Below are 27,054 nucleotides of genomic sequence, written 5' to 3'. Positions count from 1 at the left end.
TGCAGCAGCAGCAGTGTGAAACAGTGCCTACGACCCTGAGGCAGTAGGTGAAATGGCGCCCACAACAAGCGGGAGGAGAGAGATTGTGAGTGCATTGTCTGGTTATGAAAAGCATCCCTTCCTTTTTAGGCTTTGGTGAGCACCAAGGGTGCTTGCTTGCTGGTCTTTGATGGCCAGTGGCTACGCCAGGTTACTGAAACATGTGTCAGACCCACCACCACCTCTCTCACACACACACACACACCTGTTACTGTAAGGAGTAAAGGAAACAGTTCTGCAGTTTCAGTCAGGGCGGTGAAAGAGAAAGAAGCCAAAGTTTTGTGGTTGGCTGCCAAGAAGCAGCCTTGAGGAGCTGCATGGGCATGCGGTTGCTTTTGGGGGACTGGGGTTATTTCAGGACCAGTATTGCCTGTCTGGGTACCTGCCTACTGCTTCCGCCCTGCTTAATTTGTAAACAGATGTCTCTTCCTCCTCCCAAGAACACTGCCCCTTTAGAAGGCTTCCCTGAAGCTTCCCACGTAGGGAAGTGGGGAGTGTGAATCACTAAAGGTGGAGTCACGTAGGCTTGACCCACGGAATGCACCCCTGTGTGCAGCACTCATGCACCGTGATGCAAAGGCACATGCTGCATCCAAGAGCAATGTCCTAAGTGACGTTGGTGGCGCTGGCTGCTAGAATGCATCTGCGCATGCAATGTCGGTAAATGCTTTCTGCCCCACTCCGGCACCCTGCCCTTTCCCTGACGTCCAAGCCTCCCCAGCCACGCATCAGAGTAGCCACATAATCAGCAGGGCAGCAGCAGACCACAGCAGATGTACCAGTGCAGTGCCTCCCACTGGCTGTGCACTGGTGTTACAGAGGGAGTCAGAACAGCATCGGATGGAAGCATCCCGGTCCAGGCCCAGCAGCTGTGGCTTCTCCCAACAAAGCTTCTCCAAGCTGCAGCCGCGCAGCAGCGTCTGGCCTCCCTCTGGAAACAAAGACAGTCATGATTCCAAATGCCCAGGCAGGGAGGGGACTGCAGGTCAAGGTGGACAATGGTGGGGAGGGAATTATGTACTCGTGGGCCTCCTCCATGCCTACAGGTAGGGATGTCAAGAAATCCTTAACTCAAATGAGTTCGGATTTCTATGAGAGCGACCCGCGAATTCTGCAGCACACTGGATTTTTCTGAGTTGTGTTGATGCTGTGGATTTGTAGATCATTTTTATTTTATTTTTTTTACTTTTCTGAGTCATAGGCAAATTTAGTCATACAAAAATTGGGGAAATGTGAAAAAAAAATTAAAGAACACTGACCGAAAATGTGCATTTTCCCCCATAGGCAAAAGCATGAACATGCAGATTTGGGGGAGGGGGGATTTGTGCAAATACACATTTTCAGAAGTGCACATCTGCAGAAGTGTGCACTTTCCAATGTGAATGCAAGTTTGGGAAATTGAGGAAAATATGATTCCGTCAACAAACGGATGACAGGAGAAAAGACGCCTGACAATCTGTGAAACACAAACAGAATGGACAAATAGGTACCTCCCTTCCTAGGGATGAAGTTGTAATGGCACGAAGGCTGACTGCTGTTTGGGACTGAGTGGCATTGGAGGACTAGGATTTCGCTACCCTACAGTTAGAAATGAAATAGCGTTAAATAATCTGAATTTGCAAAATCTGCAAATCTCAATACTGAACCGTTTCAAACTGCCAACTACAGATTTTGAAGCTGCACACCTCAAAGGTGGAATTTCAGTGAATTGCTCACATTTGCAATGCAGGTTTGGGGACTGAGATGTCAAAAGTCAAATCTTGGCATAACTACTGAATTTTATCGAGCACGGAGGCCATTTTGAAGTATCAATTACGGTTGCTTCAAAATGTGGAAATGTTGCCACATGACTAATTTAGCAAGCATTTGCTGGTATAATCATGCAGGAAAAGGAGAAGGGGTGGGGGAGAAGTGCCAAGAGCTAAGATCTCATCTTGATCTATGACCAACAGCTGGTGATCAGTTACCACACAATACCTATTTTTACACTTCCCCATTTCCGTCATGCAAATGTAAAATGTACATTGGCTAGAACATTGAGTTTTTCTACACGAGGCTAATAATCAGCTGTATCTACTTTTGGTTTCATCACAGAACTGAGATCCGAGCACTACATGAGGAATGTCCCTTTCCTGCTTTTCTGCTATATAACCTCTAGGTGACACTGTGATATAGCAGAGTAGCCCAAATACACCACAGGAAATTGCACTTTCTTTTGCCTTCACAATTAAATGCTGCATTTTCCCTACTCTAAAAAAAACTCACCGAAAGTGCTAGTTAGACAGAGAAGCGAAACTGAAGGGTTACAACACCATCAAAAGAACCCGTAAACAACTATGAGGAGGGAATGACAAGTGCATGATAAATGCCTCATAGAGAAAAGCCCATTTTGTCTGATTTATTTCCCCCCTTTTCTTCTTTCTGTCCTGCATTATCAACATTTACATATGCATCTAATATAGCTAGTATGAAAGAAGCTCAGATGTTACATATTCATACATAACATCTGGGGTTATGTATGAATACGTTCAGCATCTCTTTTCTCTCCAACATAACCCCTGTTCTTTTGCATTCCAGTTCTTCCCTCAAGAAAAGGCACATTGGTCATACTGGCTGAGGATTATGGGAGTTGCAGTCTGTCACATCTGGATGGCACCAGGTTGTGGAAGGCTGGTGTAGCCTGAATTCCCCCTACTTCCTACCTATATACACACACCTCACCTGTGACATTCACACACATGTTCTGGTCCCCGACACACTTGATATGAGTCCAGTTTCCTGGAGCACATTCGCCCTGTCCTGAGTCACAGCAGCTGGCACATTCCAGTCCATTCTCAGGCTTCCGCTTGATCCCTGGGGAAAAAAACAGGAATTTACCATCTAGGCTATGCCATAGAGTACTGGTTTTCAAAGTTCTGACCTTGGGGAAAACGCTTTCCACATTTACTTTATTTATTTGTCACATCTGTTCTTTGAGGAGCTTAAGGTTCTCTCCACCACCCCTATTTCATCCCTCACAACAACCCTTTGAGGTAGGTTAGGCTGAGAGATAACTTGCCCAAAGCCATCCAGTGAAGCTTCATGACTGCATGGAGATTTGAACCTAGGACTCCATGGTCCCTGTCTGACACTCTAAGCTGGGGTGGGGAAACTTTTTTTATGACAGAAAAAGTCAGTTATGGGCTGCATCCGATGGTGACTGGAGCTAGTGTTGATGGCAGGCGGAGTTTGCAGCACTGTCTCTCTCTGTCTCTCTCTCTCTCTCTCTCTCTCTTCGTGCCACCCCATCTCTGTCTCCTCCTACCCACCCCCATCACTCTCTGCTTCCTCCCTCCATCTCTATCCAATTCACCTTCCCCCCCCCCACCCGTTTCCATCCTCCTTGCCAGGGAGGTCTGAACTGATTGCTTGGCAGATGGTTCCCTCCCCTCCACCTCCTTCCATCACTCCATCCATGTTTGGTTCTCCCCCCAACCCCTGTTTTTTCCACTCCTTCCCAGAAGACTGAATTGATCATTTACAGATGGCTTTCCCCCACTCCTCCTCCCATTGCTCCATCCATTTCAGCTTTCCCCCCACCCCTCCTGCCCTCTCTCTTTGGGCTCTCCTACCCACATTAAATGAGGCTGAGAGTGTAACCACTATACCACACTGGATCTCTTGCCTTCTGAGGAGTGTGTGTGTGTGTTGCAAAGGATTCTGGGAAATGTTCTAAGGCTCAGATGCTGCATTCCTATGGTGCACCCAACCAGGTCAGCTGGACTTCACTGTTGGCCTGTGTGAACTGAGAACGTGCCTTAGAACACACCCAGTGTGCCCCTGCGGCTTCACCTTGCTTATTCACCATTACTATTCTTCTTATTGAGGAACTTCTGAAGGCTATCAGTGGTTACTAGTCCTGATGGCCATGTGCCACCTCCAGTATCAGAGGCAGTGAGCCTATGTACACCAGTTGCTGGGGAACGTGGGCGGGAGGGTGCTGTTGCTCTCATGTCCTGCTTGTGGGCTTTCCACAAGCAGCTGGTTGGCCACCGTGCGAACAGAATGCTGGACTAGATAGACCCTTGGCCTGATCCAGCAGGGCTCTTCTTACATTCTTAAGTTTCTGGGGAGTCAAAGCATTCCTTAGAACACAGTCTGAAGACCACTGGCTTAGGTTACCTAAGACACAGCTCCAAAAGCCAGCACTGGAGTAAGGCGCGGGGAAACACAGCTTTAGCAGATACTTTGACCTGGTGGGCCCCCCCCATCTCCCTCTAACCACACCCATTTAGCACTGCTTCCTTTCCTCGTTGGCCCCACATGCCCATTTTTAAAATAACAGTCTGTTTAACCTGAATATAAATGCTCTTTGTCAGAACCACAGAATGCATAATTGTAACAATTTAGCTTCTAATTATTTACTAGCTTTCTCTCTCTCTCTCCCTGTCTGCTTGTGGTTACTTAACACAGGGGTGGGCAGATCTGGATCTACTGGTAGATCTTTGGGTGACTGCAGTAGATCAGCAAGGGTTTCTGACTCCCAGCTGTTTTAACCATAGCAACAACAAAATTAATCCCACCCCACCACGGCCTGAAATTATACCGCTGAAAGGAAAGCTTGGGGGTAGGAATGAGTTTTTGTGTGCAAGCACGGCGAGCTCCATTTAGTTCCTGGGATCAGAATTCTTTGATGCTTTTGCACCAGGCTCCAGTTGGTGGATCTCAGGCTGCTAGTAAAAACCAAAGTCTGCCCGCTCCCGAGTTAATGTATTTCTGCTGATTATTTTTTAAGTCGTTTATGTTTACTTTTAAGGAAATTTAATAAAAAATACATTATATATTTTTAGATACCCACGGAACGCATCCACCAGCACTACTGATAGCTCCCAGGAGACTGGTTCCTCTGACAGAAGCCATTTGGTGCCTTCGCTGGAAGCCAATCATGGGACAGCAGGGCCTGGCAGGATTGATGCATACAGCAACACTCCTGTTCGTTCCCTAAATTCAGTTCATATCTCACCGTACCCAGCTTACTGTCACCACCGATGGATGGTGAGCCAAAGGGGCTAGGGGGTAAGAAAGTCACCTTGCTCTGAAAAGTGGCTGCAGATGCTCTTGAGTCCTGGCCGGCCATCATTGCATAGTGGGGTAGAACAGCAGCTGATATCCAGCCTCCCAGAGAGCTCTGGCAGCATGTACTGCCGGCGGCACAGCGTCTCCAGGGCGCACGTCCGGTAGATCATTTTCCAGGCCCCATCGATCACTAGGAAGCAAAGAAAGGGACACAGAATAATCTATCACAGGCTGCAAAGACAGGGGCTGTTATCATGGGTTATGACTACACTGTCTGATTGCTTCAAATCTATGTGCAGATTTCAGGTTTCCTCACCCCCTTTTGCCCACTGGGCACCTCTTCTTGTTTTGCACATTGTCTCCCCCAGTTTCTCCTTCCTCTCCTCCTTCCTGCCTTTGCGTCTTCCCCTCCTCCTTCTGGATCTTTCCTTCTTCCAGCCCTCTTTTCTTACTCACCGCTGCTTCTTTGAGCATCTCTTTGTTGTTGTTCAGTCGTTCAGTCGTGTCCGACTCTTTGTGACCCCATGGACCAGAGCACGCCAGGCCTTCCTGTCCTCCGCTCTGTCCCGCAGTGTGCTCAAGTCCATATTCATTGCATTGCTGATGCTACCTAGCCATCTCATCCTCTGCCGTCCCCTTCTCCTTTTGCCTTCAATCTTTCCCAGCATCAGGGTCTTTTCCAGTGAGTTTTCTCTTCGCATTAGGTGTCCAAAATATTTGAGCTTCAGCTTCAGTATCTGTCCTTCCAATGAGCAGCCAGGGTTGATTTCCTTTAGGATGGACTGATTTGACCTCCTTGCAGTCCAGGGGACTCGTAAGAGTCTTACACCAGCCTAAAATCCCGCATTTAAAAGGGGGCTTTCTGCTTCCGTTTTCAATGCAGGATCATGACTCACTTAACACGTGCTTCCTTTCCCCCTCCCCTGTCTTCCTCCTTCTCCTGCTCCTTCTCCCCCTTTTCTGAGTCTTCCATATGTGTCATTGGTCTAGCTCCTCTTCTTGTGGCTTTTCCTTTTTCATGGAGAGAACGTCTAAAGGGCCAGCAAACATCCGTGAGTGAGCAATCTCAACAGCACGAGAAAAGTTCCGTGTGAAGGAGCCCTTTCTCAGTCGGTTGCGTCTTCATTTCCTAGGGCCCAGCTTCTTCTAGCCTTGCTCCCCAAGTACTTCCCACCTGCTTGGCTCCAAGGTTCAGAGAAGCTTGGTGAGTGGTGGCCAGAGAGCCTTGTGCCGGCCGCACCCCTCCTGTGACAGCACTGCAGCTCACCAGATTTCATAGGGTGGCCATGTGTCTTCTTTTACAGAGGACTGTCCTTTATTTGAAGGGCCGCCCTGTCCATTTCCAGTGTAAAGATAAGAACACCATAAGAACTGTTGCCCATCAAGTGTTAGCTGCTGGACACCAGACTGAACAGACAAGCACATAGGTCACCTGGGCACAGTCTTCCACACCATGGTGAGATGTGCTGTATTTGTATTTAAATTATAATAATTCTTTTTTTAAAAATTTGCAGCTATACATATAAATAGGCATACACACGTTTTATGGAAGCATGTGTCTCTTTTTGGATGATGCATTTCCTCTTCTTCTTCTTTTTGGTGATTCACACTGTAAGTAGCCACTGTACCGTTCCTAGGCCCTTGTTTCTTCTAACCTTTGCTCCCCAGAACCTTCTACCTGCCTTGCTCTTCAATCTAGGTTCAAAGCAGCTCAGCCAATGACAGCCAGAGATTCTCCTATTAGCCTCTGTGACATCAGGGCAAGTCAACCAATCACTGCCAGAGGCTTCATCACCACCACCACCACAAAATCGCAGCACATTATAATATCAATTTAGGGCACAATCCTATGCTTGTTTAGACAGAAAAAAGTCCTACAACTCTCAGCATGCCCCACCCAGCATAGCTATGCTGGCTGGGGCATGCTGAGAGTCGTAGGACTTTTTTTTCTGCCTGAACATGCATAGGATTGAGCCTTTAAACACTGAAAATCCCAACCAAATATCCTTTTTGCATGCACTTGATCCTCTCATTCCATCCTCCCAACAAATTCTCCCAACATCAAACCACATGTCTCAATCCACTGTATATCGAGTTCCACTGCCATCAGGTTCCTTCTCACCAAATGCATTATCCTCCAGGTGAGTGCGCCCACCAAACAGTTTGACTCTTTAGCACTCTATCAGAACTTTAGTGCACACACAGAATTATTTATTATATTGGGTGTGGCAGACATCTGCCAGGAGAGCACTTTGAATCCCACAAGCAGTGACAGGGAGCGTCAAGCAAAGCACAGTCTGAACCCCAAAAAGATACAGGTGTACCTTAGGGGTTCATTGCACACAAACCGCCCTGCTCACCAAGCTATTTCTGCATCCTGTTAAAAGAAATGAGCCTCCCATTCATCTCCCTGCAATACTTTCCCATTCATCTTCCTCCTTTCTCCTTTAAACATCCCTTGACATTTTCAAGAGACATCCCAGTTTACCAGTAAAATCCATGCACCGGTTCATGTCCCCCAAACACTTGATCCGGGTGGCGTTCCCTTCGGCGCAGTCCCCCGTGCCACGATCAAAGCAGCTGTAACATTCCATGCCATTGGGCACCTGAGGGCTGCTGGCAGGGGCTGCGGAGGCAAAGAGGAAGGATGGCATTTCAGATTAACGGGCACTTGAAGAGATGCTTTGAGCCCTGGAGAAGCCCACAGTCCTGTGCCCCCACCCAGCCCCACCACCTTGCTGCCTCAGACCCTTGCCAATCTCCTCTTGCATCAGAGGGAAGTGAGGAGGTCTGCAGAAGCTGCCTGCAGAAATGAACATAAGAACATCAGAAGAGCCCTGCTGGATCAGACCAAGGGTCCATCTAGTCCAGCATTCTGTTCACCCAGTGGCCAAGCAGCCGTTGACCAGGATCCCATAAGCAGGGCATGAGTGCAATAGCATCCTCCTGCCCATGTTCCCCAGCAACTGGTGTACATAGGCTCACTGCCTCTGATACTGGACGTGGCCCGCAGCCATCAAGACTAGTAGCCATTGATAGCCTTTTCTTCCAGGAAATGGAGCTACCTGGGACATAATCCAACAAGCTGGCTTTGCCCTTCCTCCCTTCCTTCCTTCCTTCCTTCTTCCCTGATTCATTAAATAGCCTGGCAAGGAAGAGGAAGCCGCATCCAGGCCTATGGCTAAGCCTCCTGGTTGGGTCTTTGGGAACACAGTGAATTAACCCTGAATTTCAGCCAGACTCCACCCTTCCTTCGGACAAGGAGAAACTGTTGCAAGCCTGCAATAAGAGCTGCACTAGGGAGCCACATATAACCCTGTTTAATACACTAGCTTCCAGGCTCCCATCCTAGGAGACCCCAAATTCAGATCTAAACTCACAAGTAAGTCTCATTCAATGTGCTGTTGCACACACTATGGTGGAAGGAAGGTAGCAGACTGTTACAGCTGGTGGTGGTAGTGGAGGAGGATGCCACAATGCAGGGTCACAGTGCAATACATTGCATTATCTATTTCCACCCCACCAGCCCCCTTCATCTTCTCAAAGGCTTAGCGGAGCTCTAGGAGGCAGCAGGCTGCGTAGCCAGAGGCTACAAACAGGCCAGCATCTATATACTCAGTGTTAAGAATTTAAATTTTGTGCCCAAGTAATCCAAATTCTGCATCGAGAAAAGGCGAGTCCTGTCACCTGTAGGAACGATGCAAACTCAGCCAGTTTGCGTAATTTGTCTGATTTTTCATAATTTATTCTGCGTGTTTGTTTGCTTGTCTTGTTCGTTTTACACTATTTTGTAATAATACTGGTTTTGCTGATCAGGGGAAAGGCAGGGAGACTGAAGCCCCAGCCACTGAAAACTGATTCAGCCTCCTCTCTGACGTCTGAGATTTCAGCTGGCATTGCCTGCACACTTTCAGGCATCTGTTAGTAGGCCATAAGGACCAGCAACTTGCTATTTAAAAGAAAAAAAACAAAGGCTGAGATTTTCAGGAAGATCCATCCCACTCCCAGCACAACATTCAGATGTTTGTTTGTTTGTTTGTTTGTTTCTGTGCTTCTGTGGAATGTCAGAGCCATGACGAGAGATTCCTAGCTATTCGTGTCATTAGACAAGGCCTGCACAATTTGTGACCCGCCCCCAGCACACAAACATGTGAACACTCCAGGTGAACACATCAACTATTTATAGTGGTGCAGAAGGACTTGAGAAACCTCCCCCTTTGTCTGCCTGCCTAAGAACCAAGGGTCTCCCCCAACCTTCTCCTGTTATCCAGTGGTGTCATGGTAAATTTTGAATTGCAGGCGTTCATCGTGACAGTCCCCAGAGCCACACCCCCAAGGAGAGCCCAAAAATGCAGGCAATTGTGTTGATCTAGACCAGCAAACCAATTCTAGCAGTGTTCATCTTTACCAGGAGCAGGTCTTTTGTAAAGCTATTGGGTCCTTATTGCCCATTCAAGACCAAGACACCCAAAATACTTTGTATTACAACAGGGATAGCTCACCACTCTGTATTGTTGCTGAGAAAATTCATGGCCTGCAGCTACTGTGAGGATTGCAGCTAAGCTCAGAGGGAACAGGGAAGTCTGAGGGGGGTGTCAGGTGACATCAGCATCCCTGCTGATAAAGAAGGGCAGGCTCTGTGTCCCTGTGAACCCCGGCTCCACTACACCTCTACCGTCATCACTCATTTATAGCACCCAGTCTACACAAATAATTTGCATCCATCCTTCCCACGTACCGCCAGTGAAACGGATGTTGCAGAGGTCCGTGTCACAATAATAGGTGTTGTGCACCTCCCGATCATCTTCCGAGTACACGTTGGCTGTGCGGTTGGATACGCCCTCCGCTGAGCAGCCCTTCATCACATACTCAGCTATTTCCAGGTCTGGGGGTAGAAATGCAGGGGTTAGGAATGCAAAGAGAGCCAGCTGGCTTCATGAGTTCAGGGGCAAGAGCCCCAGCAGAAGAAGGCTCCATAGGACATTCGCTGAACATTATTAATTCAGCCAGTCTCTCTTGCACTTCAGAGTTGTCCCTTGAAGCTTCAGCTCCTCACCATGTCAACATTTTCACACAACACAGAGCAATATTTTTCTCAGTTGCATTTCTCTCTCACCTAGGGATGTACAAAAGTCACTTACCTTTTCGCAGCTTTGATTCGCGGTGGGGGGGGAGGCTCTCCGTTCCTCCCCCTGGAATCCTTCCTGGGCCGGCTCTGCTCCGCAGTGGCTCCACAGAGCCACCAGCCAGGGCCGTCCGCAGCCAGAGTTCCGGCCACGGCCGGCTGCTGCAGCCGCAAATGGCGGCTGCCGTAGCGGCCGCCATTTGCATCCTGCAAGGCTGCCGTGATAGGCTACATAAGTATTTATGTAGCCTATCATGGTAAAGGCAGCTACACAAATGGCGCAGTGGCCGCCATTTGCGTGGCTGCCTTTACCGTGATAGGCAATGTAAATACTTACATAGCCTATCACAGCAGCCTGGAAGGACACAAATGGTGGCTGCTACAGCAGCCGCCATTTGCAGCCGCAGCAGCCAGCCAAGAGACCAGCTGCTGCCGCCGGAGCTACCACTGGAGCTGCCGCCGCTGGAACATCCGCCCCAGATAAGCTTTGTCCCAGTGGAGATTCCGTGGGGTGGCGGGGGTTGGGAGGCCATTCCACCACGGGTTTTGGGGGGCCAAATGCCAGTGCATTCGGCCTCACTGAAATTCGTGGTGGAATTCTCCGCCATCCCTACTCTCACCAGGTGTGTGTTTACAGTACTCCTTTTGTTAGCTAGATTATTGGTTAATGGCCTAGAATGATCAGCGAATGGGGAGCTGATGATTGGAGAACTGTGCGTTTTGAAGGAGATATCCAACAGAGCTTGGGGAAGGTGACACTCTGCCAGCTAAGGGGAGAATGCAGGAATATGTGTGTAAGAGATGGGACACTGCATTCAGACATCACACTAAACTATGGTTTAGCAATACATGAACGACCCTGGCCTCCTCCTGGGCTCATGAACTCCCCTATCCTCTTCCCATGCAGCTGAGAGGAGATCTTTGGGCGCTTTCACTTCTGCCTGCAGTTAACAGTGGCTTCCGGGATCATCTGAACTGAGAACTGTTATTAACATTAACTATGGCTAGTTTTTATGGGACCGCGGTGGCTTAGTGGTTAAGACGCTGAACTGCAGACTGGAAGGTCGGCAGGTCAGCAGTTTGAGACCCGAGTGCTGCGTGACGGAGTGAGCTCCCGTCTTCAGTCCCAGCTTCTGCCAACCTAGCAGTTCGAAAGCAAGAAATTGCAAGTAGATAAATAGGTACCGCCTTGGCGGGAAAGGTAACAGCGTTCCGTGCACCTTGGTGTTCAGTCATGCCGGCCACATGACCACGGAAGCGTCTTCGGACAGCGCTGGCTCTTCGGCTTAGAAACGGGGATGAGCACCACACCCTAGAGTCGGACACGACTGGTTGGGGACACCTTTACCTTTTATGGCTAGTTTAAACAAGCCAGCTTCAGAAACCAAGGTTTGACGTTGGCTTGTTTGAAACTAACCATAGTTAACGTGAACCACAGTTTGTCAGACCAGATGGCACAAGAAACTGAGGTTAACTAAAAGCAAACACTGGTGAACTCCTCCTGAGCTCATTCACATCTCACTAAACCAAACTTCCAAACAGGAGGAGGAGAAGGAGGGGGAGAGAGAGAGAAAGGGAGAGTGCAGATTGGAACAGACAGAGGCAGAGAGAAAATTGATAGTTGGCTAAGGGCATTTTGGGTTGCAGAGCCCCTCTCTCTCCAGGAAGATCTGATGTGGGATAACAGATTTGTTGCCTGCTGTTTGCCTCCACTTATGCCAGTGACCTTCACTATTTTTCAAGCAGGAGCCACTTTGGCTCCAAGCCCTGCCACCAAAGGTCACTTGGGGGTCTGTGCAGTGCACCACTGCAGCTAGCCATTCATGTTGTTCTTTGCCTTTGGGGCTCCTTCCCCACAGCAGCTAATTGGCTGATTGTTCCTTAGTACTCCTCTCCACTCCAACCCACCCACCCACCCCGCAGCTACCTTGCAGCTGATGAGTGGCAGGTCTCCTGACTCCCTACCCCTGAAGCCTCCGCAGGTAGCCCAGATCACAACAGCCAATCCAATCCAATTTTATTGCTTTTGGCCAATGGCCTTTGCATAAGATATACACACACGCCGAGAACAAAACAAAAAATACCAAGGTTAAATACATATAACACATAATATACAATATTTAAGAATAAAAAAATAGGCCGCCATTGGTCCATAACTAATATGGTATAAATATGCACACCAAGAGAGAAAACCAAGAAATACCACGGTTACACATAATACATATAACACATAATAAAATTTAAAATTATAAAAATAATCTGTCATTGCTCCATAAGTGGTTTGGTGTAAATCAAATACAATCATCTCCTTCGCAGTTGATGGCTATGTCTGCTATATATTTCTTTCTGATCTTCTTGGCAGCAATGACAAAGAGAGCTACACGCCAGGTCACATATTTATCCATATCTACTAGGACATAGAATATCATATCCAAAGGACTCTGGTAAGAGGATTTTTCAGTTAAGGGTACCACAAACCATTCCCTTGAATCACTGTATAAGGAACAATGCAAAATATAATGGACATGATCCTCTGGCTCAGGACAACCACCAATACAAATACGCTCATTTGCTGGAATACTCCTATGCCTCTCATCTCTATAAGCAGTATCCATCATATTTAATCATAATTCTGTAAAAGCTTTCCGGAGTTGTACAAATGTCAGCTCCATGAAATAATCTACACATTCACGGGCCTCTCTAAGTTTAAAATATAATGGTGCACATGTAGATATATAAACAGAATTTAAGTCCTTTTTAATAACAACTTCCCTTATAGTTCTCTTAATAATATTTTTCTGTATATCTAATGGGAAGTGTGTAAGCTCAGTCAGTGAGAGACCATATTTAACCATAAGTTGGGCAGCATGGTGTATCCAGTTTTTAATAGGTAATCCATTAGTCAGTTCAATCAAACATTTTTGGGTAGCCTAGTGTTATCCATATGTTGCACCTTAAACCAATAACATAGAATTCTTTTATCTATTTGGCTCTCAGTACTCAACATACAGATCTCTAACCTAACCATGGGAGATAACACTTCTTTAGGTAGGCCCACCAGACCTCTTAGAAAGTAATTCTGAGGGGGTTCTAAACCTGATACCTTTGAGGTACCCCAGACCTCTACCCCATAGAGGATTTGGGCCATTGTTTTCACTTTATAAACAAATAGAGCAGGATTTACCAAGTTTCCTCCTTTAGAGGCAGCAAATTTCAGAATAGCTTTAGCCAATCTAAAGGCTTGCAGTTTAATATTTGACAGTTGTACATTCCAAGAGGCTACTTCTGAATAAACCATTCCCAAATATTTAAATGTTTTCCCTTGTTTTATAATATATTCATCCAAATGCCAGACATGCTTTTTAGGACACTTCCCAAACACAACAACCTGTGTCTTAGTGTAATTTATGGACAGAGCATTTACCTTACAGTATGAGTCTAACTTTGCAAGAAGCTGTCTTAGTCCCACCTGAGTTCTAGATACAAGTACTAGGTCATCCACATACATTAATAGTGAACATTTTTGATCAAGAATTGTGACAGAGGCAAACTGCAGACCATCCACTTCCTTAACCGTATCATTACTGTAAAAGTTAAACAGCAAAGGTGCCAAATTGCATCCCTGTTTAACCCCAACAAAGGTTTTTATTTTAGAGGTAAGATGGCCAGCCAGATCAACTTTAACTTGCACCAACGTATCGGTATACAATGTTGTAACAAGAAATAGTAAACGACGGTCTATGTTTGTCTTTTCCTATTTGTTCCATAATAAGTGTCTAGAAATTGTATCAAATGCTGACTTCAGATCGATGAAGGCAACATACAGCTTTTGCTTCATGTTATGAACATATATATTTACACAACAAAAAAATCATTACAAAACACAGATTGACTGTAGACTTCCCTCTTTGAAACCCAGCTTGTACCTCAGATATCTTTTTTTGCATGTCTGCCCATTCTTCTAACTTTTCAAGGAGGAACCTGGAATACAGTTTGGAAGCAACATCTAAAAAGCTAATAGGCCTATAATTAGCTGGATCTCTCTTATCTCCCTTTTTATGTATGGGAGCAATGATGCTCAGCTTCTACCCCTCTGATACACAGCCAGTGCAGTTTATATAAGAAAACAGTTTTGCAAAACTAGGGATCCAGTACTTTGGCCTCACCTTATAAAGTTCCATGGGGATCATGTCTTCCCCTGGTGCTTTATTAACTGATTGTCTTGCAATAATCCCCTTAATCTGTTTGAAAGTGACATCTGACCATTCAGGGAGGTCTAGTGATATTGTTTGATGGACTTGTGCAGACACACCAGTTTGGGGGCCATATATTTCAGTGAAATATTTCTCCCAATCCCTTCCTTGCACTGATGCTTCTAGAGAGTAATTTATCTTACTTGTACCTTGAGCAATAAAATGCCAAAATTTCTGAGAATCCTTTTGAATTGCGGCGTCCCCCAGTTCTTTCCACTGTGACTCATAATATCTTTTTTCTGTTCTTTAAGGAGAGTTTTATAGTCATACCGGAGTTGAGCTATATGTATTTGAGGGACAAGGCTTTTCTCATCTCTCCCTAACTTCAATTTCCTGAATTCCCTGGCTAGTCTCTTCTTGGTCTTCCAACAGTCCTCATCAAACCATGTCCGACTCTTCAAACTTCTCTTTTTAATCATACTAGTTGTAGTCATTAAAGTTCATATTTGTATGATTAAACTCTCATAAGCACCAATAAAATTGCTTGTTTCTAATAAGATTTTCTCCCTTAGTGTGGCAAAATCAAGGGACTCCAAAATCTTAGTCATTTTTTCCTGGACCTGTCCATTCCAGTTTAGCCTCCTATTACTGAGTATCAAGTACTCTGTTTCATCTGATGATTTAGGAGAAGACAAGTTGTGCCTGTGACAGCTCGAGAGGGAAGTGCTCACTCTCACAACAGCCAACCCACCGCTAAAGCTAACAACCAAACAAAGCTAGAGAGCCCCTGAACAGAGCGAGAGAGAGGCAGAGAGCCGCATTTGAGGTGATTGGGAGCCTCCAGCAGCCCTTGAGCCTTGCAGTAGAGAACACTGATTTAGGTTCTGCTTGCATGTTTGTAAATAAAGCAGATATTACAAAATCGGAGGTTTCCCCCATCCAGTAGGGATGGGGCAGAAATCATTCAGTTCACATTTTAAAGCATAGCTATCTGATTTTTTGCATCCTAATCCAATATGTGAACTGAATCACAGTTACACTTTGGTATCTGAACTTTTTCAGTTTTTAAGATGCAGTTCTCCAATCAAAACATGCATACAAAAATACATATATTCTGGGGAAACCACCAAACATCAGGGGAAAGGGGGCGTGGCCATCTGGAAAACCCTGGAGGGCTGGACCTCAGGAGGACCCCATTTGTCCCCCAGGCCTGAGGTTCCCCACCCTGCCCCACACTGTGAACTCTGGTTTGGAAGATTTTTCCTTCACACCTGCACATAACTCAGAGGCATGTTTCCCCCATTGAGGAAACTGCCCCTGCACGTGCATGGGATGAGCCAGGCAGAGTTCATCAGGGTGTAGCCTCCAAGCCTCCTTTCAGTATCAGGCCTCAGCTCTTAAATGTGGAAAATAATAATAAAGAAAATCACCTCTGAGCATGCGCAGAGGGCCCCTCTTTCACCACTGAGTAACCACACTCAGATGATATATATCTGAGACTGGAGTAAAAGCTTCCACATCAGAAGGGGTAACGGACAGGATTGAGCCCCAGCAGTTTTCTGGTTTATATATTATTGTCTGACTCACCTGGCAGCATAAACACTCCAGTGTAGTTGTTTGAATCTGCAAGAGAATTAGAGGCAGAGAATCAGAGAAGGATTCTGGAACTTATATGAGGCTGAGGTCACAATAGCGCCAGGCTGAAATCTTAGGCCTAGCCATTTTTGTAAACTTGGAATGGGGGGCGGGGGCTCTTACAAATCGCCAGAAAATAGGAAAGGCATCACCAAGAAAGAGGGCCGTGATTTGCATAAACTTTGCATATGTTCATTTACATCTATAGATGCAAATTTAGAACCCATTGTTATAATTAATATAGAAATATCGTACATTTCCCCACAGTTCGGAAGACTGTGACCAGGTGACCTATGTGCCAGCCTGTTCAATCTGCTGTCCAGGTGCTCACTGTGGAAGGGGATGGTTCTGATGGTTCTTTATCTTTATTTATTTATTTATTTATTTATTTTTATTTCATTTCTATACCGCCCAATAGCCAAAGCTCTCTGGGCGGTTCACAAAAACTAAAACCAAACAACACACAATAAAACAATTTAAAATATATAGAACATTAAAACCACAAACTGGATTGGGACAGGACAGCCCTTCAAATAGAGGACTGTCCTCTATAAAAGAAGATACATAGCCTCCCTAAGGTGAATAATGTAATATTTGTAAACTTGGCCTGGTAAAGTAAGATTCAGTTCCCAGCCCAGTCAGCTTTTCTGTGTGGAATGGGGTGTCATCTTGCCATTTGCCTCAGGCAATGAAGAGCATTTCTACATGCACAATTTATTGCATGCTCGTGACTGGCCACTCACAGAAGTTTGAGGGTCCTTTACATGACATCGTCAACCACCAGGATGTCTCCCGTGCCTTTCCCCCTTTATCCCACCTTCATAAATATGGATGTTAAGCCATGCTATTGGCTGTGTGTAATAAATAATGACAGCAAAGCGCTGTTATCACAGCACCATCTAGTGGCTATAAAATTAAACATATAGAACTTGCCAAGGAAAGACTTTCCTCGATTCAAACCACGTGTCCACCCATGTAATCCCACAAAGTATCTGGAAGCAGAAGCCCTGGTAACGTTGTGGGATAAAGAGCCCAGTGTGGAGAAGCCTGAAAATGTTTTGGGCCAGCCCTGACCCATGCTAAGTGGGTCATAACTCATCCAATTTCTGAAGGCTTAGCTGCACTACAAACATATATCAGTTTTATGCCAGTTTGATTCTCTTCCCCCAGAGAATTCTGGGAGTTATTAATTGCTGAGAATTCCTTGTTAGAGCTCTGTAGCTAGTAGCTACCTTCACAGAGCTATAGTTCCCATGGGTCTGTGGGAATAAGGAATACTCATTAAACCTTTTTAGAAAGATTTTTGCATGTTAATTTTAGCATTTACTGTGGGTGCTGTTTTAGAACAATATTACTGGTGTGTGTTTTTCATTTCTTTTTTTTTTAATCTTCTTTCTCTTTTCAGCTTTTATTTGTTTGTTTACAGTTTTAGGCTGCTGTCTTTTAATTTTCCACTGATTACCTGAATTGTAGATTTTATCTTTGCTGAATTCAGTGTTAATAAAAACCCATCACCACTTTGGGAACGTTTTACTTGAGAAAGTGGATACAAGAATAAAAATAACTTTAAAAAAGATTAGGCACCTTTGACGTCTTCAACTATCCTCCATAGATCCCACAGAAATAATAATTCCAAAATACTTCCCCTTTCTAAGCCCTCTAGGGAAACCTGCACAATGCCTATGATTGGATTAGAAAAGGAATTAGTAAATCAACAGTTGGGAATTGGGGGGGGGGGTGTTTGTTTTTGTCCTGGGATTTTGTCCTGGGGGTGGGGGGCTTACAGAAAAGTTTGATGGTAGATGAGAAGCAGGACCGATCCCTGGGCATGCACAGTTGCTCTGACTGGACACATTCATGGAACATCCCCACACACTGGTAGCACTGCAGACTGCCGGCTGCAAAAATAAATAATTAACAGATTAGCAACCCCACTGGGAATTTTGATGGTGTGTAAACATGCCTCAGCCTGCAACCTAGAGTTTGCTCAGGGGAGAGACAAGCCAGAGTTCCCAGTTCGAACATAACACTAACCAAGCCAGAGATGGAGTATCTCTGGCTTGTTTAGCCATTCCCACGGGCAGGAGGGCCAAGCAGGAGCAACTGAACTGTGTACACTAGCGCACCAGCTCGCTCACAGTAACCCAGAGCTTTTAAAAAACCCTCTAGGTTGCCATTATGTGCAAACCTCGCCTCTGAACAATTCATTGTTAAGAAGCATAAGTAATGCCTTCATGCAGCACCAATTCAGGGTCCCTTTTCCCGCACTTGCCTACACCACCTGCATTGCAGACTGACTGATGTGGTGCAAAACATAAGGGCGAACAAGACAACCGGTCCAATCCTATGAACATTTAGTGGTTAAGACACTGAACTGCAGACCGGAAGGTCGGCAGGACAGCAGTTTGAGACCCGAGTGCTGCGTGATGGAGTGAGCTCCCGTCTTCAGTCCCAGCTTCTGCCGACCTAGCAGTTCGAAAGCAAGAAATTGCAAGTAGATAAATAGGTACCACTTTAGCGGGAAAGGTAACAGCGTTCCGTGCACCTCGGTGTTCAGTCATGCCGGCCACATGACCACCGAAGCATCTTCAGACAGCACTGGCTCTTCGGCTTAGAAATGGAGATGAGCACCACACCCTAGAGCCGGACACGACTGGTTGGGGACACCTTTACCTTTACCTTTTTACCAAAAAAGGGAAGCACCAAAGAATGTTCAAACTATCGAACAGTGGCACTTATTTCATGTGCCAGTAAGGTGATGCTCAAGATCTTGCAAGGTAGACTCCAGCAATCCATGGAACGAGAATTGCCAGATGTACAAGCTGGGTTTAGAAAAGGCAGAGGAACTAGAGACCAAATTGCCAATATCTGCTGGATAATGGAGAAAGCCAGGGAGTTTCAGAAAAACATCTATTTCTGTTTTATTGACTATTCTAAAGCCTTTGACTGTGTGGATCATAACAAACTGTGGCAAGTTCTTGGTGGTATGGGGATACCAAGTCATCTTGTCTGCCTCCTGAGGAATCTGTATAATGACCAAATAGCAACAGTAAGAACAGACCACAGAACAACGGACTTCCCAATTAAGATTGGGAAAGGAGTACGGCAGGGTTGTATACTCTCACCCTACCTATTCAACCTGTATGCAGAACACATCATGCGACGTGCTGGGCTTGATGAAGCCAAGGCTGGAGTTAAAATTGCTGGAAGAAACATTAACAGTCTCAGATATGCAGATGATACCACTTTTGATGGCTGAAAGCGAGGAGGAGCTGAGGAACCTTATGAGGAAGGTGAAAGAAGAAAGTGCAAAAGCTGGATTGCAGTTAAACCTCAAAAAACCAAGATTATGGGAACCAGCTTGATTGATAACTGGCAAATAGAGGGAGAAAATGTGGAGGCAGTGACAGACTTTGTTTTTCTAGGCGCAAAGATTACTGCAGACGCTGACTGCAGCCAGGAAATCAGAAGACGTTTACTTCTTGGGAGGAGAGCAATGACAAATCTTGATAAAATAGTTAAGAGCAGAGACATCACACTGACAACAAAGGTCCACATAGTTAAAGCAATGGTATTCCCTGTAGCTGCAAGAGCTGGACCATAAGGAAGGCTGAGCAAAGGAAGATAGATGCTTTTGAACTGTGGTGCTGGAGGAAAATTCTGAGCGTGCCTTGGCCTGCAAGAAGATCAAACCAGTCCATCCTCCAGGAAATAAAGCCAGACTGCTCACTTGAGGGAATGATATGAAAGGCAAAACTGAAGTCCTTTGGCCACATCATGAGAAGACAGGACACCCTGGAGAAGATGCTGATGCTAGGGAAAGTGGAAGGCAAAAGGAAGAGGGGCCGACCAAGGGCAAGATGGATGGATGACATTCTGGAGGTGACGGACTCGACCTTGGGGGAGCTGGGGGTGGTGACAGCCGACAGGAACGTGGGCTGGTCCATGATGTCACGAGGAGTCAGAAGCGGCTAACCCAATAAACAACAAAAAGTCCTGTTGAGTTCAATGGAGATGTACATAGGATTGCAAGGTAAGGCCCAAACTGCACATTACATGACATATCTGTGAGTGGATCTCCCATTGTAGGTATGAGCGCATAAAAAACAGCTGCAGACCCCCAAAGTGGATCAGCAGAAGCAGGGTGGGGGCTAAACCTTCACCCATGCCATTTCCCCAGTCTAAATCTCCCCCACTGGGGAAAAAAAATACAAACACATTTATATAACATATATTCGGAGCATGGAATGTTGGGGGTCCTTCAACAGAATCTGGATTAGCATGGTGCAGAATTCCAGGTCGCTTATTGAAAAGGCATGTCTCTGACTTCATACAAGAGCCCCCAGGCACCAAGTCTGACCTGACCCTGCAAATCCAAATCACCCACCACAAAGATGGGGCAAGGCAGGGCCGGCCCAACCCAACAGGCAGTACAGGCAGCTCCCTGGGGAGTCAGAATTCAAGAGGCTCCAGGCCAATCTGGGAAACTCTCAAGGAGGAAACACCAGGCCATTCTGGGAAATTCTCAAGGGGGAAACCTGCCCCCAGAGCCTTTGGAAAACAAGATCTAGGGCAGGGCAGTAGGTATATGCCACCCACCACAAGTTCCCTAGCTGTAGCCCTTTCTCCATTCACTTATGGAGCCAAGAAAAGGGGCTGCAGTCAAAATCCTTTTGGGGGCACCCAATCCTCCTCTACCATACAATAGGTTGCAGGGATGAAATTGGAGGGGGGAGCTCTCTCTTTTTGGTGTAATGCAGCGATATAGCTTGAGCTGTTCCCAGGAAGGGCTGTGGCAGAGAAAGGATGTGGGTGTCAGGAAAAGGATGCAAGCTCTTTTTAGAGCCCTACTCTGCTCTTCCTTATTCTACAGATAAAATCTGCTCATATAGATTGATGAATTCTTACCTGTAGCCAACACTGAGAAGAAGGTGGTCATCACCAATGGAACCTTGATCCCCTGCCAGCATTTCTCCCACTCCGCCATCCTCCTCCTGTGTTGGTTCCTTCACTTCCCAAAAAAGGTGTGTTTGCAACAACCGCTCAGGCTCGCTTTGACCTGAGAACCTGCTCTGTGGCCGAAAGCCAACGGTGGATTCAGTATCCAAGTAGGAGAGAGGCTGGTTTTGTCCAATGACGGGGTGGGAAATGCAGTCAATTCCTCATGGAGAATTCACCCCCCTTGGTCTCCAGGGTGTAATGGGATGATGATAGTAGCGAGATCCCGACTTAACCCAAGCCTTTTCACTGCTCAGCAAACAGATGGGTTATTTATTTATTTTCTTTCTTTTTTCTTTTCAAAGGAATTCAGATTCTGGAGATATTCTCCAAATAGCCTCCTTTTGACCTCTGGAATGAAAATCAACAGAAAGTAGACAGGAAGAGATTTTTGTTGCTAAACATAATAGCATGTCACGCCCATAACTTCTCACGCACAACAGTCTTTCTCTGATTATTATTTTATTTTTATTTTTTGCCTTACTGCCCCTTGTAAACGTAGTCCAATTTCCAAACATAGGCAGGGATTCAAAAGGTGCATGCAGACAGCCACAGGTGTGCCTTCACTCTGCAGCCTCTCTGAATGGTGCTTTGGAAACAATGATGTGTACGGATCCCCACGGGGCCGCAGTTATATAGGATGCAATCCTACGCACGTTTAGACAAAAAAAGTCCTACAACTCCCAGCATTCCCCAGCCAGATGCAATCCTACGCATGTTTAGACAGAAAAAAAGTCCTACAACTCCCAGCATTCCCCAGCCAGATGCAATCCTACGCAAGTTTAGACAGAAAAAAAGTCCTACAACTCCCAGCATTCCCCAGCCAGATGCAATCCTACGCAAGTTTAGACAGAAAAAAAGTCCTACAACTCCCAGCATTCCCCAGCCAGATGCAATCCTACGCAAGTTTAGACAGAAAAAAAGTCCTACAACTCCCAGCATTCCCCAGCCAGATGCAATCCTACGCAAGTTTAGACAGAAAAAAAGTCCTACAACTCCCAGCATTCCCCAGCCAGATGCAATCCTACGCAAGTTTAGACAGAAAAAAAGTCCTACAACTCCCAGCATTCCCCAGCCAGATGCAATCCTACGCACGTTTAGACAGAAAAAAAGTCCTACAACTCCCAGCATTCCCCAGCCAGATGCAATCCTACGCATGTTTAGACAGAAAAAAAGTCCTACAACTCCCAGCATTCCCCAGCCAGATGCAATCCTACGCACGTTTAGACATTTTTTTTCTGTCTAAACATGTGTAGGATTGCACCCTTATTCAGTTACACTAGAGTCTGGGGGCAAAGGAGAGGCAGCCACACAGCAGTGGAGCAAGGAAGGTTAAGCAAGAGTATTTTGTCCTCTCCCTACTGCTCCCCTCTAGGGTGGCCACTTAAGAATCGACCCACAGGAAATGCATCCCCCCAAAAGAGGACAAAAGCAGTCAGTGGTTTGCATAAATTTTGCACATGCTAATCGATACGTATAGATGCATATTTAGAAGGAATTATTATAATGTAAATAGAAATTCAGTACGTCTCACCGTAGCGTGAAAGACTGTGCCCAGGTGAGCTGCGTGCTCGCCAGTTCAGCCTGCTGTCCAGCCGCTGACTCCTGATGAGCAACCACTCCGAAGGTTCTTTATCTTTAAACCAGGATTGGACAGGATAGCCCTTCCAATAGAGGACTGTCCTCTGTAAAAGAGGACACATGGCCACTCGTGCCGCCAGATTGCCACTCAGCTAAGGAAAACCGCAACTGCTCAGCCACTGATGGTCAAACTGTAAATGCTTCACCTGTCCTTGCACTAGGTCTCTCACCCTGTACTATGAGAAATAGTGGTGCACACACACAAACACACACGCACACATTTCCCAAACCTCCCACCACCATATGTTAGGAAAGGTTCTCCCTTGCCTGTTGTATGTTGTGCTGCGTCCATTTATTCTGGCATGGCATGCCCTAGCCCTACACTCATTTAAAAGCAAAGAGGGCATTTCTTTTTTTCAGATCTAGGGCTCCTTCACACGGAGCTTTTATCCTGCTATTGAGATTGCTCACTCATGGAGGTCTGCAGGCCTTTTAGATGATGTCGTGAACCTCCAGGGCGTCTCCTGCACTAAAGGACCTTTATTCCATTTTTAAATAGATTGGAGATAATGAGGTATCAAATTACCCCACTTGTGTTCCGCATGAGTTTCCTCCGTGAAAAAGGAAAAGCTGCAAGAAGAGGAGCAAGATCAGTGAAAGATATGGAAGGCTCAGGTAAGGGGGAGAAGGAGGGGGAAAGGGGAGGGGGGAAGGAAGCGCGTGTAAAGGGAGTCTGTCCTGATCCTGCATTTAAAACGGAAGCAGAAAGCCGCATTTTAAATGCGGGATTTTAGGCTGATGTAGAGATGCTAAAACATGAGCACACTCCGGGAGAGAGCAGAGGACAGGAAGGCCTGACGTGCTATGGTCCATGGGGCCACGAAGAGTCAGACACGACTTAACGACTGAACAACAAGAGATGCTAAAGGGAAAGCATCATGATCCCATGAGTTATCAACCATTCAAAGCATACAACAGCCATCCTGAATGAAATGACAGGCTAAAGATTGCATGATACCAGTGGAGGCTGGTGGCTCTGATGTCAGTGGGGTGGGGAATCCACTCCAGGTTTCAGCCACAACCAGTCGGAACTCTAAAGGAGCTATCCTTTAGAGCTATCCTCTAGAGCTTTAGAGTTCTGTCTTGAACCCAGAGCAGATTATTATTATTATCATAAAATTTTATTTTATTTCAAAATAAGGTTAACAAAATAAAGGCAACCAAAAGAAGAAGAATGTACATAATAATAAGTCAAAATCACTAAAGAAACAGGAATTCACTTATTATAAATCTTAGTCTATAACTGATATGCTTATGGAACGTCTAGAGTTGTTGTTGTGGTTGTGGTTGTTGTTAGGCTGGCATGCTACAAAGTGAAGTGCTGCCCTCCAGCTCCATCTTTATTCGGATTCAAAAGAGTGGTTTTGTGTTTTGGAACTCAGAGCCCATTTCTGCCTTGTACTTAGGTTACTGGGCAAGTGACTTTTCTTTTAGGGCTTCTTCACATGGAGCTTTTATCCTGCTATTGAGAATGGTTACTCACAGAAGTTTACGGGTCCTTTAGATGATGTTGTTAACCTCCAGGTCATCTCCCACACTAAATGACCTTTCTTCCACTTTTTAAAAGATCGGAGATAATGAGCTATCAAAGTACAGCACTTGAGTTCCACTTGAGTTCCCTCGTGAAAAAGGAAAACCCACACTAAAAGGAGCTAGACCACAGCGCCATCTAGCAGTTGTATAATGTAAGATGGAAGACTTAGATGGGGGGGAAGGAGGGGGGAAAGAGGGGGAAGGAAATGCATGTAAAGGGAGTCCGTCACGTTTTAAATGCAGGATTTTAGGCTGGTGTAGAGATGCTCTTAGTCTCACCAGTTTGCTTTCTGGAAAATGACTGTTCTATGACTGCCCATGCCCACCATGGCAGCCATTTTGTGAATAGACAAGCCCTCCACCATGGCAGCCATTTTGTGAGAGCACCTACAAAATTCCAAATATGCCCACTGTCCAAAAAAGATGGGGGACCCCTGAACTAGACTGATGATTTGGCCTCCACAACCTAATCTGCCATCAACCAGACATGGCAGACTAGATCGATGAACCCTGGTGAATTTCACGGACACATAGTTTCCACTACAGACACATAGTTTCCAAGCAACTGACCAAGGTCAATTCCTGCCCTTCGCTCACAAGCCTCTTAGATCAGACTGATACGGCTTTCTCGCACATGTCACACACTACAGGTATGCATGCAGCAGGGTGAAGGGACCTTCATCATGCAACGCTGTGGGGTGGGAGGCCGGTAAGTAATTGATGAAGGCAGGAATTGGTGTCTGAATGGCACAGCAAGAGTTTTAAAAGTGTTGACCCTAATTCGGAGGGGGAGGGGTGGCACCATTTACACTCCAGTTCAGCCAGCAAAACATCTTCGGCTGCCGCTACTGATGTGCAAATATAAAACCAAAAGATGACTGTTTATAGCAATAAAAGGGGGCCTTTTCCCAACACACCCAGCCTCTCCTGGTATGTGGGCAATTGGGCAATGCTGTACAGAGGCTGAAAAACACTCCAGTTATAGAGAAGCCATGTGGCCGATAAAGCAAGTCTTGACTTCAGGTACCACAGAGCTGTTTCTGACATTATGGCTCATAAAGGTTAATGAGCTGCTGTCTTAAACCAGCTTCCCCACCCCAAGGCTGTACTCCCTAACCTCCTGTGACCAAAAATTTCCACTCTGCAAATTGCTTTTTAATTGTATCCAGCTCCCCCAGTGTTTTCTGAGAGGTGCGTTACTGTTCCTACTCAGTGCGGGCTGGCGGCTCTGATTTCAGTGGGGCTAAAATTGCATTCTGGGTTTCAGTCAGAACCAGCTAGAACTCTAAAGGAGCTGTCCAAGGTCCTGAATCCTATCCCCAAAATAGGTCCGGCACCTTGGATAGCTCCTCTCAAATTCTGGCTGTTTCTGACTGAAACCCAGAATGGATTTACAGTCCCACCAAAATCAGAGCCACCGGCCTCCAGTGTTACTACTACTACTTTTTTCTTACTGATGTGTTTTTATTCGAGTCTTAATGTTTGAATGATAATTTTGTTATTTTATATGTGCTTTGTTGTTAGCCACCTTGAGCATTATTTTTAGTGTAAAGGTGGGGTATAAACTGAATGAATAAAGGATTATATACCGGCTATGTCCCCAGGAGTCCAAAATTTTGCTATCAGAAAGCAACAACAAATCATTCTCCAACTGGGATTCATGTATAATGCCAATAGCCATGGATTTGCTAGGTTTCCAAGCTTGGATTCCAGGAGATTGTGTTTGCTCTCATTTTTGGAGCCACAGATTGCCTTAAAACTGGTCCAAGACACTTTATGGCCCAAGGCAGAGCGCCCCAATGGCACCTGCTCTCCCACCAATTAACCCCGCGACACAATCTACCAGGATATTTTTCTGTGCAAGCCTTGTTGAACTGAAAGAGTAACGTTCTCGTGATACTCTCATTCATTTCAAGGTGGCATGCACAGAACGTCCAGCGAATTGCACGCCATAGGCAAGGCTGGATTTAGAGGCGGGCACCTGGTTCAAGGCAGAACGCCTGGCATGCGGCCCCTGCCAAAGGCCTCTGCCAAAGGAAGTTGAGGTGCATGGCTATTGAGAAAAGGGTCTTTTCAGCTGTGGCACCCTGGCTGTGGAATGAGCTTCCCAGAGAGGCTTGCCGGGCGCCTACATTGTGCTTATTTCAGCACCAAGTGAAGACCTTTCTGTTCTCCCAGACATTTTCGTTTTTCAGTTTGTTTAGTATCTGGTATTGTATTTTAAATTTTTGCACAGCCACTAGATTCTGTTTGGTTATTGTAGTTTTAAACCTTTCCATTTTATACTGTATTTTATCATCTATATTTTATTGTCTTGTATTTGATGGTTTTAATTGTTGTGAACTGCCCAGAGAGCTTTGGCTATTGGGGAGTATAAAAATGTAATAAAATATAAATATATAAACAAATGCATGTGCTGCCTACTTAATTATCCCCTCAACAGCTGAAACAAATAGTGCAAATTCTTCATATGGCAGGAAAAAATCCAGATGTACTAATGTGGAAACTGATCGTCTTATACAATAGGGATAAATTGTGTCTGCAAACTGTGCATCCAAGTCATGAAATGGTCCACAAATGCCCTTTTTTAAAAAATAAAAGGTACTCAAAAGTTGAACAAATGGGGGGGGGGGGGCAAAGATGATCCATGCCTCAAGTGCCCTGTGGTCTAGGGCCAGCCAGCCTTCTCTATGGGTCAGAGCCATTAGTCTCTCCTTAGTGGCATGCAAAGTCCACCTACTCAAATGGCCTCTCAAATGGCCTACTCAAATGGCCTCTCAAATGGCCTCTCAAATGGCCTACTCTCAAATGGCCTACTCTCAAATGGCCTACTCA

At 45.9% G+C, this 27,054-nt stretch overlaps 1 protein-coding gene across 1 annotated transcript; it reads right to left on the bottom strand.

Moving 5' to 3' along the window:
- Nucleotides 1–767: 767 nt before the first annotated feature.
- LOC146337708 (urokinase plasminogen activator surface receptor-like) lies at nucleotides 768–21,034 on the bottom strand. Its single transcript, XM_084816304.1, has 8 exons — nucleotides 20,956–21,034; nucleotides 17,832–17,945; nucleotides 16,000–16,035; nucleotides 9,833–9,979; nucleotides 7,583–7,720; nucleotides 5,108–5,284; nucleotides 2,761–2,892; nucleotides 768–970 (listed from the first exon to the last, which is right to left on the bottom strand). Exons 1-8 carry the CDS (start codon nucleotides 21,032–21,034, stop codon nucleotides 768–770), a joined length of 1,026 nt encoding a protein of 341 aa, XP_084672430.1.
- Nucleotides 21,035–27,054: the final 6,020 nt, after the last annotated feature.

This window comes from Heloderma suspectum, chromosome 10 (genome assembly GCF_057233095.1).
Source record: "Heloderma suspectum isolate Gila_16-S chromosome 10, 16-S_ref, whole genome shotgun sequence".
NCBI classification, from domain to species: Eukaryota; Metazoa; Chordata; class Lepidosauria; order Squamata; family Helodermatidae; genus Heloderma; species Heloderma suspectum.
This window is presented reverse-complemented; position numbering and strand designations above follow the sequence as displayed.

What these genes read in the sequence shown, in the direction of transcription:
- LOC146337708 (XM_084816304.1), bottom strand. Translation starts at nt 21,034, where the DNA reads ATGGCGGAGTGGGAGAAATGCTGGCAGGGGATCAAGGTTCCATTGGTG. An exon ending in ATCTACCATCAAACTTTTCT is followed by an intron (nt 16,036 to 17,831) that starts GTAAGCCCCCCA and finishes ATTCTCTTGCAG; the next exon opens with ATTCAAACAACTACACTGGA. An exon ending in CCGGTGCATGGATTTTACTG is followed by an intron (nt 5,285 to 7,582) that starts GTAAACTGGGAT and finishes TTTGCTTCCTAG; the next exon opens with TGATCGATGGGGCCTGGAAA.